A 15,234-nucleotide genomic window follows, 5' to 3' on the forward strand; every position below is an offset into this window, starting at 1 on the left:
ATTTTTTTTCCACTCTGATGCCTCTCTTGTGTCTCCTCAGTCCGAATGCAGTGCTGCGGCTGCGCTTCAATCACTTTGCCACAGAGTGCAGCTGGGACCACATGTATGTGTATGATGGAGACTCCATTTATGCTCCTTTGATTGCTGTGTTCAGGTGAGCGCCTGCAGTTCTGAATGGGAGGGCTGGGAGCTGGGGGTTGGTTGAGAAATGACTTGGGTAGCCTTTGGCTTTGCTTCAAAAGCTCCAACAAATTTGCACTTATGGACTCAAATAACTCCATATGAGCCGACAATGGGCCTCATAATTACAGTCCAAGCACAATTCAGCGATAATAGAAATACAACATTGCAATTGCTCACGTTAATCCTAAATACCATTTATTTTCTGGAGCTTAGTTGCATGTTTTCCTCTTTTCATTTCAGTTTACAAGCATATGGGTGGGATACAAATTCATTAAAAAAGCAGTGTTTCAACAATAATTCACCAACCTCCCCCTTTCTTCAGGCTTATCTCCTTTTGTGCTCAGGATATGAAGGGCTAATTTGGCCATTTCCAATGAAGGAAAATTATCCTTTGGCATTTGAATATACAAAGCCCTGACTTAGCAATATTACCTACAATAAATAAGCTTACACTGCTCATTATGGATGTGTGCATACTTGTGGTTGCAGCAGGGAGGAGGCTTTGATTCAGATTTATTATGTGCAAAGCTATATTTGCAGTGCATTGCATTTATTACAAGCGACAAGCCCACAAAACAAGAAACCACCAACCCTCCCACAATAAAAAAATGAACCTCATCAAATGGATAAAAACAAAATGTGGAATCACTCTGCACTGCTACACTTTAAAGCTAATCACTGCTGTATTTTTAGTGGGATCTGCAATCGCTGAATGGAATCCTTTTTATCTCACAGCTCTCCTCTGGTGCTTTTAAAACCCGAGTCCATAAACTTCAGCTGCATTTCAAAATGCTTTTTTATTATTATTGCTTTTTGCTTAGAGAGGGGCTCTATGTCTCTTTCTGTCTCACTCTTGTTTTTTCTTTCTCATCTCACAGCGGCCTCGTTGTACCAGACCCCAGAGGTAACGAGACAGTCCCTGAGGTGGTGACGACGTCAGGCTACGCCTTGCTTCACTTCTTCAGTGATGCTGCCTACAACCTGACTGGCTTCAACATTGCATACTCGTATGTTTCCTCCTCACACTTTCTTCACCCTTTTTTTTTCTTGTCTCTCTGCCCTCCCCCTTTTAAGCTACTTTTTTTTCATCTCAGTTTCAAGCAAGTGGAAATTTCTCATGTTGTATACTTAAATCTTAAAAAAGTCCAAAAGTTCAAAAAAAGAAAATAAAAAAACAGCGAAAACACAAGAAAAACAGAATAATCTAATGCCAGTGTGATTTATGTTTAACTGCTCCCATCAAATCAGAGCCTACAGGATCTTAAAAATGTTTCTTGTTAAAAGATATCGATCTTCCAAATCTACAATAACCAATAATCCAAAAACAGATGCAAATGTTCATTCACACAACTGTGCCCAGAGCTAAGTGAATAATGTCACTGCACGTGGATCTCCTTATGCAGACAGGCAGCCAGAGGGGTAGCCAATCAGAAGGAAAGGGGGTTTGTGGCGCAGGGAGTCTTAAAGAGACAGCAGCTTAAAGAAAGTGTTTCAGACGAAGGCTGAAAAAAGAGTATTATTAAACACCAGGGTTTGGAAAAATAAGGATTTATTTGAGCTGTAAATCATGTAAATCTTCCAGAGAGAAAGTATGGAGCCTCCGAAAAACACAATACTCCCTCTTTAATGCGTGCTGTCTAGCAGCCTTGAGGAAGCTTGTCTAGTGTGTGTGATCCATGGATTGAAATGCAAAATATCAGTCTGAACTATCTTTTTGTATTCAGTCTCTAATAGTCATTTGCAACTTCTTATTTCTAAACTGTTGGTCTGGGGAAAACTGTTACCCTTTTTACAAGGTTAGAGAAGAGCCATCTTGTTAAAAAGAGAAACCAAGGCACTACTTGAACTTCAGCTTCTACATAATGTCTATGGCTAATTCCAACTCGTGGCTGCGCAACAAAACATAAAGATTTAAATGAAGGACATACATGCAAATTTTTTATAATGTCTGCTTTTAATGACCCACATCTCCTCTTTTATGTTGTCACACAGCTTTATAAACCTCAACAGAGAAGTCAGGTCAAGGTTTTACTTTTCATAATACATGCACATAAGTTTGCCCTTCTTGTCAGCAGTCTAAATATCAGCAAAGTTGGGAATATTGCAACATTTGTCTTTTTTGTCCCGAAACCAACTCAAAATCACCCGTAGAGAACATTTTAGATACAGATTCATATCACGAGCGATAACCCACCTCACTCCTTCCTCGCAGTCATAAACCTTGCTGTCTCGCACCAGCAGCATCGGCCATGATGGAAAACTGAATGATTTGTTGTAGGTTGGACTCATGAGAAGAGTGAGTACAGTTACTGTACAGTCACACAGCCTTAAGGCTCTGAAAACACACACACGCCGGAGATAAAGGTTGTCATGACTACCCTTTTGTCACAGCAGCAAACCAGCTTTTTGTGTTAGCTGAACGTGATGATTTTAGCCTCTCCTCCTTGATTCCTCTTTTTTGCTTTGCTCTCCTTCAACAAAAAAAAAGAAAAAGAAAAAGAAAATTCATCTCAGTTAGCTTGCCATACTTTCAGATCATCGGTGTATCTTTTCTTTTTCACTGTTTGGTTTGTTCATGTCAGTTTTATCCTCCTTTTTAGAATCCTAAACTGATCAGTTTCAGCAGTTGTTTACTAAATGGTGTGTGTTGTCGCCTGCTTCAGTCACAGGGTTTGTTCGCTCTTGAAATCAAGTACATTCCCACATTTTTGCAAATACTTTACTTTTTCCAACACTGACTTCAGTTCACTGCTCATTTATGCAATCATTTTTCCCTGCAAGATATGAGATTAGACCTAAAAATTGCTGTCTGTGAATGTGTGATGAATCTTGTAACTAAAGCAGACGATAACCTGTGCCCCTACTAAAAGAAGCTAAAGAAGGTTAAGTGGGTTAGCATGTATAAGTTAACTCTAGTGAATACTTCCTTCATTGTGACATTGTTGTTGCCCAAACTCAGTGTAAGCTAACTCCTGAGAATGACTTTCATTAGGCATTGGCTGTCTTGAAGTTGTCTGCAACCTTGAAGAACTTCTTTGACTTTCTGTCTCTGTGTCTCCTCCCTCAGGATAAACTCATGTCCCAACAACTGTTCCGGCCACGGCAGATGCAGCACGGCGAACTCTGTCTCGGGTCGGGTGTACTGCGAGTGTGACGAGTACTGGAAAGGAGAGGCCTGCAACATCCCATACTGCAGAGATAACTGTGGCAGCCCGGATCACGGATACTGCGATCTGACCGGAGAAAAGCTGTGTGTGTGCAACGACAGCTGGCAAGGTAAGAGAGCAGGTCAGACAAGACAGGGGACAGGACACAGAATATGATTACGCAAATTAAAACAGAACATTAACTGAACAGGTTTTATCAAGACTTCAGCTCTCATGGGTCTTTAGCCAATGTGCTGAGACACGACTTTTTAAAAGAGTATTGAGAAAGATAATGGTACATCAAGTGCTAGAAAATTAGTCAAACGTGCTTGACGTAAACCTTTAATTTATAAAATGATGTGGCATGTAATTATCACTGTGCACTTGTTGAGTGTGCAGGAGATAACCCGACGCTCATAATAGCTTCGGCCCTAGAGCAGTTATCAAGTCTTCCCTGTGCTTCCTGACCACGGTCTCGACAATAAGGCAGGAAAGTTAGCACAAGGTTAACAAGTTAGCCACCAAAATGAATCTGGTGTTTTTTTTTCCGTGGGGACAAAATAACACTAAGTTTTGTTTAAAGTTTGTTGATTAAGTTGTAGTCAGTCTTGCTTAGCAGCCCTGTGGAAGAAAGATGCAAGGAGTAGACTTAACCACAGACTGTATAAAGCATACATGACACAACAGTCCACCCCAAAAGTGAAGCCAAGATATTTAGATATATATAATTTTATATTAGTCTGTGATACCGGGGCTTTGGGTAATAAGAGGGTTGTGATGTCAGTCCATTTTATTTCAGCATAAGCCTGGGCTCCAAAACATGTCACCAGCACAATGTCAGCAACCGATGAGGCGGCATTTTTGACTTCACTTTTTAACAGACAAAGGAGATTATTATCTGCGTTGATACACAGTCAATGATCCAACAAAAGTATGTAAGAAAAGTTGTTTTCAGTTTGTTTTTACAAACAAGCTAATGCTAGCTGGCATAAACCAGTAAAGCTACCCTGGAGACTGAATGCCCTTAGTTGACCCAGAACGTCCCTTCATGTCTCCTAATTAGTCTCTGGCCACACAGATTTCCTGTTTTTGATGTTGTGTGGTTTTTGATTGACACTACATGTTGTGTTGGTTGTATGTTGAACACGTAGTTTATAAATGATAGAGTATAAGGCTGAGGGGGAACTTGAAGAGAATAAAAAATATGTCTCTCTTTAATTTTTTTCTTAGTATTGAAGAAAACAAGCTCAGAAGATATTAGCAGAACAAAGAGGCACACAAAAAGCCTCGACACGTGACTAATGAATATGAGGTGATTCACATGTGACAACACTTGCAACCTTAAATAAAAAGAAAATTACTAAAACAATTGTAGACTATTAAAATGTTCAACCTTTTATTTATTTATTTATTTTGTTTGTTTTTAGGTTTTTGAGCTGCTCACTGATGTCTCTGTTTTCTTTATTACTGAACTGAAACAGGAGCAAACAGAAAAGACAAAAAATTTGTGCAGTGCCTCATGAAGTGCATGGCTTCATTTTTTTTTGTTTTTTATGCTTCATTTGAGAGCACTTTGTTCTTGCAGCAGCCCTCAGAACAACTTAATGACACACAAGGTCATAAAATCTGTCTGCAAACTATTTTACACTGATGTAAGACATAAAAAACTGTGTTTTATTGATGCCAAACTCCCCAAAAGGGGCCTGCTTAAAAATGGTGATAAATTTCATACAGATGCTTCAGATTTCTCAAGATTTCATTATTTGTTTGTTTTTCTTACTTTGTTTTAGTTGCTGATGTTCTACCAAAAATTCCACTGATAGGCTATTGCTCATTTCCCCGCCCTCATGAATCTTGTCATCAAACAGACAGATTGTTACATTTCATTAAAAATATCACTTCATAAACCTGACTAACCAACTCTGTCCCTACTTCAGTGTTGTACTTCTGTTAATTATGATATTAATTATAAATGAGGTCAAGTAGAAATTCTTGTCTAACTAATCTAAGAAGCTGTTCATGAGCTCTCCTTTGAGTACCCCAACCCTTGGGTGTCAGAATAAGTTATGAAGCACTGCCCTCTCCTGGATTTGATGTGTATGTACATGTAAGAATGGTTTTCTTGAAGTGAGACCACTTTCTTTGACTCAGACGGTTATTTATTATTAACAGTATAAACAATGTAACATTTATTTTTTGAAAACAAAAAAAAATGTAACAAGTTCTGGTTTAATCACAACATCTTGCTGCATAATGAGTACATTTCTGTGTCAGTGAAATGAGCATGTACCACCATTTGTCCTTTCTTCAACCATTATATCACTCCACTATTCTCAGTCCAGTAAAATCCTGAGAGACATATACAGAGAGATGTTTTCCTTTTTTATTCTCATGTCAAATGTTTGCTGCTAAAATGTGAATCTCTTACTACTTCCAAATATAAACCTTGTTGGTTTTAATCACAGGATGGAAAAAAAAAAAAAACAGCATGAAGTTGTTCATCTCCCCTGTCTTTATCTCAGGTCCCGACTGCTCTCTGTCCGTCCCCTCCACCGAGGCTTTCTGGGTGCTGCCAAGTGTCAAACCATCGGCTCAGTCTCTGGGTCGGGCGTCTCATCAGGCTTTAGTGCACTCGGGGCTCATGTGGGTGGTGGGTGGCTACTCCTTCAACTACTCCAACTATCACATGGTCCTCAAGTAAGCAGAACAGTACCGACAGATCTTTTTGATTTTGTCTCTGCCTTTGATTCATGTAATATATATATATTACTATCTTACTTACTTACTATCTTTTGTTTTTCATGAAAAATCACAACCTTATTTCTTTGTTCAGTCAACCAGTTAGGGGAAAAAATGCTTAATGAAGTGTACTCATTGAATTTGCAACCCCTGTCCTTGATTAGTTAGGTTTCCAAGAACATTTGGTTTAAGATAATAAAAATAAGATCCAGGTTATATGGATACAGCAATGTATATTTATCCAAGTGGTGAAGAGTAGAGAACTAACTGAGAAAAAAAAGTTTGAATTAAAGCTCTTCATGATGCTGGTAGGTTTGTTGATGGATGGTTAAACTTGTTAAGCCCTGTTTAACATCAAATACTGAAGGACAATAAAATAATTTGAGTTCCTGTGTCATGCTTAACTTATCCAACTTTACTGCCAGATATGGAATATTAAGTTGTACAAATGGTATAAAACTTTTTTCACCATCACAAGCTCACATCTCTCTGATGTATTAATATCCACAGCTACAACCTGGAGACGAGTACGTGGGACGTGGTGCCTGTCAGTGGTGGTCCTCTGTACAGATACGGTCACTCACTGGCTCTATACCAGGTAATACTGATGTGTATGGAGCTGATTATTGTAGTAAAAATATTTGTACTTGAGAAAACAATCCACAAAGACAGTAATGCACACATACATCCATGGAAATGGTCTTTTTAACCACAGAACAGGATGTGAACTCCTCAGACTTGGTTAAGATTCTATAACCTCCATACCTTTTTAGTTTTTGACTTTTCAAGGATACCATTTTCTGATATTTTTTTCTTACTGATGTGTCTTTACACCACCTCCTGATATTTTTCATGCAGATTTAGAGCTGAAAAAATGTTAATCCTTAAATGACCCAGTACAAGGTGCTATCAGTACTTCTTCTGAACATTAAAATGCAGTAGAGAGTCATTTTACATGACTGAAAAGCAAATGTTGGCAGTAATGTGGGGACTGTCCCATCGTTTGACCTACCTGTTAAGAAAAGAGAACATTAAAAATTACTTATGTGTCCCATATAAATCACCAACCTCACAGTTTGGAGCAACAAAAGATATTTCATTTTCAAAATACTGGGATAAGTTCCTCTTTATGTGCAGGAAGTCATTAAAAAGTGAAGGGCAAAGGCAGAATGAAGACGAATGTTTCTGTTCAGCTGTGATTAAAGTGGAGATTCAGATCTGGAGAAGGTTGCAGTGTCCGGGTGAAGAAGCACACTGAGCTTGTTTTCTACAAATTATCACTTCACTTTCCCATGAAGGGATGAAAGACATTTCTCCACTTCATCACTGTAGTTTGTCTCCTTCTTTTGAAAACTCTAAGATGTAAGCACAAAGCAGAAATGCATGTTGTATTTTTATGCCTAAGGGTAAAAGAGACATCTCAATAGATCTGCTGACTCTTCACCTTTCACTCCTTAGTTTTGAGTATTGCATCAATTGTGTTTGGGCTGTGTCAGCACAAATCTGCTTCAATTACTATTTATTTTTTTATCATTCAATTTTAAAGGTGTTGGTCATGATGACTTTTTATTACTTTTAGGTTCACAAGTTGCTAATTTATGGCTATTTTATTTTAGAAGGGGCAACTATAGCAGCCTTCAGTGGTTGGACCAAGCCAACTCAAGACTGTCCATACATATATCCATCCATCCATCCATCCATCCATCCATCCATCCATCCATCCATCCATCCATCCATCCATCCATCCATCCACCCACCCACCCACCCACCCATCCACCCACCCACCCACCCACCCATCCATCCATCCATCCATCCATCCATCCATCCATCCATCCATCCATCTATCCATCCATCCATCCATCTATCCATCCATCCATCCATCCATCCATCCATCCATCCATCCATCCATCCATCCATCCATCCATCCAACCATCCATTTATTCATGCAAAAAAAAAAGAAAAAAGGCCTGCCAGAAACTAGAAAAGCACTCAGAGAGCCCAGACCTCCAAGCATCCAAGCGATTGTCACACAACACTTTAGTCCTACTTTAATGTTATACTCCCTTTCAGCAGGCTGTCTGCTACACTTTGGTGTTAGTTGCAGGTTTGTACGATAAATTGTTACCTGGCAGTGTTGAAAATTATGATGAGTCGGTACATATTTCATATTCCAGATCTTAGTATCCAGAATATTGCCAGGATCTGGATCGCACTTTTACATCTGTTAGAAATTATGATGACCTTGTCTTGTATTGTTTTGCAAAGCAATCCGACCATTTATAGTGGAGTTATATACAAATATGGTGAAAACGGCCCTATCCCGCTATGATAAAGGATCCTTTAATAAGTACTGGAACCACATGGTGATCCAGATCACCTCCAAAATTTAATCACTTCTACCTTATCCCATTTTGAAGATTTCCTTAAAATTTCATCAAGATCTGTTTGCTACTTATTAAATTATTTTGTTAACAGACAGACAGACAAACTCTCTCAAAAACACAACCTCCTTGGTGGAGGTAATTTTGAAACAGCGTGTTTAGTGTATGTATCTATGACAGGTCTATTTTGGTCCTGGATTGATAGATCATGCAATCTTTGGAGCTTTTTTAATCATTCTCCATTCAGTGTCTGTCAATATGTAGACGCAACTATGGTTTAATTCAGATGCTGGTGAGACAATGCCAGATTTGTATTGACGTGTGAGACATGCTGAAGAGCAGAAGTACTTGTAAAATGTAAGCTTTGCTGCTACTCTTCAATATTACAAAACTGAATGTGGACATCTCCCTTCGCAGATGTACATGGGTTATGTTCTTGTCTAATTGAGTCTGAGATGATGTCTGTCTGCAGTGTTTCCCTCTGTTACTCATGGTTGGTTTGGGAGAATAACTGTATGACCAGAGATCACATCACTAACAGTTGTATTTTTGAACCACTGTTTTTGTAGGGTGCCAGTTTAGATCAGCATGGAAGGATCACACCTTATGTGCAGAGTCTTTTGTTTTTGTCTCATCAGCTGTGACTTCCTATCAGACCTGGGCCCTGTCTTCTGTAGAACATGTCTGGCTCACACTCTCCTCCAGATTTGACGAGTGGTGCTGACCAGCTTCTATTAAAATTCAGGAGTACTGAACGTTTTTGTAGTTATCAAAAGTATTTTTCCTCTCTGACCATAAATTTCATCCACAAGGCCAAATTCTCCTTCCCCATATAAATAAAATACAGCTCTGAGGATGTTTTTCAAAAAGTAGAGCAGCATACAAACTCAGGCAAACACAGCACAACAACTCCAAGATGAAACTGATGTTGTCTGCACAAGAATTTCAAAATCTTTGGTTAGATGTAAAAGAATCTCTTTCTTTTTCTCCATGCAGGATGACATCTTCATGTTTGGTGGAAAGCTGGAAGTCAAATCTGCTAATGTGACAGATGAGCTGTGGGTATTCAACATCCCCAGACGCACCTGGATGCTGCGGAAACCTGCCCCCCCACCCACCTACACTCTGGAGGGGCACACTGCTCATGTGGTGGAGCTGGCGGACGGGGATCCTGTAATGCTGATTTTCTTTGGCTACTCTCCAATCTACAGCTACATCAACAAAGTTCAGGAGTACAACATCAGTGAGTACACCTGCTGACTCTGCTGACATTGATTTTTTTCCTTTGGTGATTGTTTAATTGCTTTTCAATGATGGAAGTCAAAGTAGCAGGGTGTTCAAGCTGTTGTGTTTTTCCCAGGAGCCTCACATACTTCCTGAGAGTTTGATACTGACTTACCTATGCCTAACTTTTATTTTAATAAGATTTGTATTCTGCTTTGTTAGACTTAGTCCTGTACGCCCTATGGATGGATGAATCTAAAGCCATTTCCACCAAGCGGTTCAGTTCGGTTCGTCTTGGCACTGCATGCATTTTATGGCGTTTCTACTGACTAATACCGGGACAGATCCCCAAGTAACCGAGACTTGAAGGTGGAGCTACAACACTTTAGACCGTTGATTTGTCGAAAGAACCGTTACTTATGGTGCCACAGCGGCTGCATTCTCCTGGCTGCACACTGCCTTCTCTGAAACAAAGTTTGATTACACTTTGTATCAAAGATCCACATGCTAATCACAAAGAAGACAAAATGCTGGATGTCTTCCATCGTTGCTCTTTGTTTACTGTGTCGTGTTTTTTTTCTTCCTTGGATTTATTAGCGGGGTACACTGTGTTGCTCTGCTATGGCATCACGCTATTGTGTTACTGATGGGGCTGTCAGAATCCAGCTTACGCGCCGCCTACCACGAGGGGGCGAGGTTGGCTGTGGAAACACAAACAGGACCAAGTATAACTAAGCCAACCTGTACCAAACAGAACTGATCTAAACTAAATGAAATGGGGCTTTAGATCTACACCTGAAATAAAAAAAAAAAAAAATCTATCTGTAAGGCAAGTGTGAAACCAGGACTTCTTTGAGAACTGGATATTCTTCCATGCGTTTCCTGGAGGTTATTACAGTGTGGTAATGAGGCTGCTTTTTCTCTTTGAAGTAAAAATACAGGTATTTATCTGGCCTCTAGGGCACTCAGACTTGCTCCAAAGCTCTGATTTTTGGTATAAAATAAACAAACATTTCTGCCCTTCCTAAAGCTTTTGTGGCTTAAAGGAAACAAATCTCTGTAGCCAGCTTTCAACATCTAATATAAAACCTCCCCTGTAGAAATGAGACTGTTGTAGTAGGACGTAAATGCCTGTAGTGCTGAAAATGAGTGGATATTTAAAATCCTCACGTTTCTGATCTTGGCTCATATTTGATCTTCCATATGTAGCCACTAGATGGCGACATTGCACAGCAAAGTAAGCCCACTGCTGAAATCAAAGCAGGATCTTTGACACGGCCCACAGCCAAATACAAACACATGACCACACATGGACACATCTTTCCTCATACACACAACCCAGATTCAGAGGGAAAAACACACACACACACACACACACACACACACACACACACACACACACACACACACACACACACACACACACACACACACACACACACACACACACAGTGGTCATTAAGAGGAGGTGACACCAAAGCTGGAGCGTCCTGCAGGAGACAGTGATTAATGAATCCATTGCATTCCCTCCCCTTCTGTTTTTTCTTCCTCTTTCATTTCCCTCTTTCTTCTTTTTTAACTTTCTCCTCTCCTCATCTCTTCTTCCTTAGGCCTCAGGTTCTGACCCTCTCTGTCACCACTCCTCCTCAGTTCCTGTCATCTCCTGCTCCTCTCCCTCACTTCCTCCTTCCTTTCCTCCCCTCATCTGTCCATCACTTTTAACTTCACCACTTCCTCCCCGCCTCTGCCTCTGACATTGTCACAGAGTCAGTGTGTGCTGAGCATCATTAGACTTCAGAGGGAGCCACTCGGAGTCAGTGCATCCAGGAAGTGAGCAGGGTAGAGTCTGAGGAGAAAGGATTTAATGACCACTCAGAGAGGCAGGTTCACAGCAATTAGCTGCCAGAGATGAGATAAGAGCCGACCTTCTACTTCCTTGTCGTCTCATCATAGTTGCCCTTCTCTCTATCAGTGTTTCTCTTGTTCTTTCTTCTTCTTCTTTTTTTTTAAAACTTTTTTTTCTTCAGGCCTTTGTCCAGCTGTCCAGTGCTCATTCTCATTTTAAGCTTTTTTTTTGTTTCAGTCTCTCAATTCTAAACAGACCAAGGAGCATCCTTAACATTTTTTTTTTTTACAATTTTGAACAAATGATAATGCTGACAATGATATATCGATACCACTAGTTGTATATGTTTATATACAACTGTTGCTGCACTCTCATTTTGACTCATCATTGACAATCCTCATCCACTCAGAGATCACCTGTTGTGATGTTAGCCTTCTCCACATTTCAGTGTAGCATGTTTAATATCAGTACTTTGAATTAAGGCTTAAACAGAACGGTACTTTTTTAACCTGCAACGATTTGGCTAAAATGATTTGTATGTTTCATGTTTTAAAGTTAAAAGACTAAATTATCAACAAAAATGGTATTTTAATGCTGCTAGTTAAAATGAAATGATTAGGTTCGAAAGGCTAAAGAAATGTTTGTTTTGTGTTTGTGTTGACAGTTAGAGCTTCTGTTAACAAAAGTCAGACCCTAGTTTGTGTACCTCATTCTGGGTCCATCCCTCAGAGGTGTGCGTGGATAACAGAATCATATGGCACAAAACTGTAGATGCCTACCTAGTGTTAATGTGCAAGATTATTCAAATAAATCAACTGAATTCAAATGTAATTTCATGGCAATATACATTTTATTCTGTTATCACTTTTTAAAACCCCCAAAGAAACTCCAGATCTGGACCTGCCCGGCAATTGCAGCAACAAAGTAACGCACTGAATGAACCTCGCTCTTGCTGTGATAGAGCATGTATCAAACACTATTTGAAACACATGCTTTGGCAGCCTGCCCAGATACACTGGAGTGTAGAAAGCACATGTCAGGTATGGACTGTGAGGTACTCGCCATCTCGCCTCTGTGGAGTGTGACTCCCGGTGGACCAGATGTGACATGACGTATAATAAGAGTGAGGAACAGTAAACTCATAATGGTAATGGTAAAAAATGCAAATAAAAGTTTATGCATCCGCCACAAATCCTGAGTTAGGCTGTTCCCCAAACTGCCCACTACATACTACACATGAATGTAGTAGTAACAGCAAAACCTATAGAAGAGTCTATCTTATTAACATCAACAGCCTCCAGAGGAAAGGTAGGGAGCCTGGTCTTTCTTGGCAGAACACTGTCCACCACTCAGCCTGGTTTACCGGACAGAGCCCACCCCTAAAGACCACCCGATCTCCTCCAAGACTCCTAGCTAGACTGTGTGGCAGAAGTCCAAGAGAAGACAGAAAAAAAACAAGCAGCTGCTCTGAGCCTGTCTTTCCACCCTCCTTTAGGCATTGGTGGAAAACTTTTAAAACCCCAATTTAAAAAATACTTGTTCAGAAAATGACCCGATGTCTGTGCCTGGAAGTGCCTGAAGAGAAGCTTTTTCTCTCACTGCGATGGGGAGGCTCAACCACTCCAAAAAAAATAAACAACTCTAAAAAAATAGATTTTAAGACTGATTCCAAGAAATCAAATTTTAGGTTGTATGAAAAAAGGATTATGATTTATTTGTGGATTAGGTATCAACAATATCTTATGGATGCCTGGAGGTTATATCTGCAAATAAAAAAACAGCATCATCCACTTTAAGTCAAGGATGACCGGATCTTAGTGGACAAAGGTTGGGAGAATCATATCATATATTTCCAATCTACCTGAGATTAAGATAGTAAATGCTTTCCACAAGAATTGTTACTAACCTAAAAACTTTGCAGAACTCGGAAAAGTTGAAAATAAATGTCAATGGTCCCTGACGTAATGAAGACACAGTTTATGAATGATGTCAGACTTCTCAGTTCAGCTGTATTTTCTTTTGTTATTACAGCATTAAAATTAAACTCTTACTTCCTTCAATTTGTCTGTGTGGCAAAATTCTTCATCTCCCGGTGTGAGCCTGTGTTTCTTCAGTGGTTAGGTTCCATCAGCTGATTTGTGATCACTGCGTCTGTGTTTGATTAAAACAGCACAGTTCAGCCAGTGTGCATAGATGGGATGCCAGTTGAAACAGCTTCTATCCCAGTTTGTTTTTCTGCTGTTCATGATTCTCTCGAAATGTGCTCCATCCTGTTTTGATGTCTTTCTCTCTCACTGTCGCCAGGAGCTCTTTTGGTCCTTTGTGATTCGTTGTCTTTCTGGTGCCTGGCAGAGTATCGCAAACCAGTTAATTGATTCCAACAAAGTTTGATGAAAGATCGTCCAAAGCCAAAAGCTCCAATGTGCAACCTTTCATAACAACCCTATTGGAAATAAATGAAATTCTTTAATTTCTGTGTGAGTAGATCCTTGAAAATGAAAAAAAAAACCTGTCTTACAAAATTTATAATTTCTAGTAATATAATGGGAAAGTATTTTTAATTTTTTTTCTTTCAAAATTACTTTCTTTGGGTTTTCCACAGCTTCTCGGAAAAGATAGTAAGTAGTTATATGTTTAACATGGTGCTGTTTAAGAGCCTACGTTGGCAAAGCATTTTTTGCTCTACCTACAACTCGTTATCATATAGCAGCCACTCAAGCTTGTACTGAAGGGCTGATACCTTTAAAAAATGGGGTTCATATTTCTTCTGTATGGACCAGGGACAGAGCTAAGATTTCAATTTTGGGTGGGCCTTAAATTTCCAAAATTAGTGAATAATTACTAATATTACTATATAGATACAGTATTCTTACTGTGTATGTTTTATAGCAGATTTGGTTGCTTTTTGCTCCTTTAAAATTTGATAAAAATTTTAGTGCATCAGTCGGCAATGGCTCTCAATGGTATTGGGCAAAGAGTCTTGCTTTAACGCACCAACGAGCTGCACTACCTCAAATTCTCATGTATAATAGGCTGCAAGAGCAGCAACATCAACAACAGTTAAATAAAAGAAAAAATCAACTGTTCAGTCAGGACCACTTTGTCAAAAATAAACTTTATTAACTTGCACAATTTTCATTTGGCGGTATGGTTCTGTTCTGGGACTCCCTGCTCTTCCACGCGCTTGTGTGGAAAGCCTGAGTCAGGAAGAACACACCTTCCTGCCCATCATGAGCCATCATTAACGGCATAAACAGGGAGCGCAGCAGCAAAATAAAAACCCAGACAGAGCAGAGCAATCAACATGAATAGAATAACAGGAGGAGCTGGGGTGGAGGTGGGTTGTGAAGTGCCAGTAGAGGAAGCAGGAAGTAGGTTTGACAGAAGCAGCTTAAATAGCCCGCCCTAAAAGCAGTTTTCCAATAGGAGGTGGACACGGAAGTCAGCCGAGCCATCAGCTGATCTGCACTGATGATGACAGCTATGTTGTTAGAGCTTGACGGCGTGACCTGCCTGAACTAACGCTACGCTTAATTTGTTTCCAAAATCATTCTCTAGTCCTACCAGTATAACATGAGGCTAAATGAGTCCTAACTATTTTACCAACAGACAAAAAATTACCAAACTTGTCTCATTTTATAAAGACAGTGCATCTAACAATAACAAACCTGAGCGTAAAGTAAAAAAAAAAAATATCATTCCTCTTTAAAAACAT

At 39.6% G+C, this 15,234-nt stretch overlaps 1 protein-coding gene across 3 annotated transcripts in view; it reads left to right on the forward strand.

Moving 5' to 3' along the window:
- atrnl1a (attractin-like 1a) overlaps positions 1-15,234 on the forward strand; it is a 384,223-nt gene that overhangs the window by 119,252 nt on the left and 249,737 nt on the right. For all 3 annotated transcript variants that reach the window (XM_074676260.1, XM_074676261.1, XM_074676262.1), the window contains exons 3-8: positions 41-154; positions 1,062-1,190; positions 3,251-3,459; positions 5,852-6,026; positions 6,579-6,666; positions 9,446-9,692. In XM_074676260.1, coding sequence (XP_074532361.1) covers positions 41-154; positions 1,062-1,190; positions 3,251-3,459; positions 5,852-6,026; positions 6,579-6,666; positions 9,446-9,692 — 962 coding nt within the window. The remainder of the gene's footprint in view (positions 1-40; positions 155-1,061; positions 1,191-3,250; positions 3,460-5,851; positions 6,027-6,578; positions 6,667-9,445; positions 9,693-15,234) is intronic.

This window comes from Halichoeres trimaculatus, unplaced genomic scaffold, assembly GCF_033239565.1.
Source record: "Halichoeres trimaculatus isolate MK-OKI-2021-1 unplaced genomic scaffold, fHalTri1.1 fHalTri1_scaffold_8, whole genome shotgun sequence".
NCBI lineage: Eukaryota > Metazoa > Chordata > Actinopteri > Labriformes > Labridae > Halichoeres > Halichoeres trimaculatus.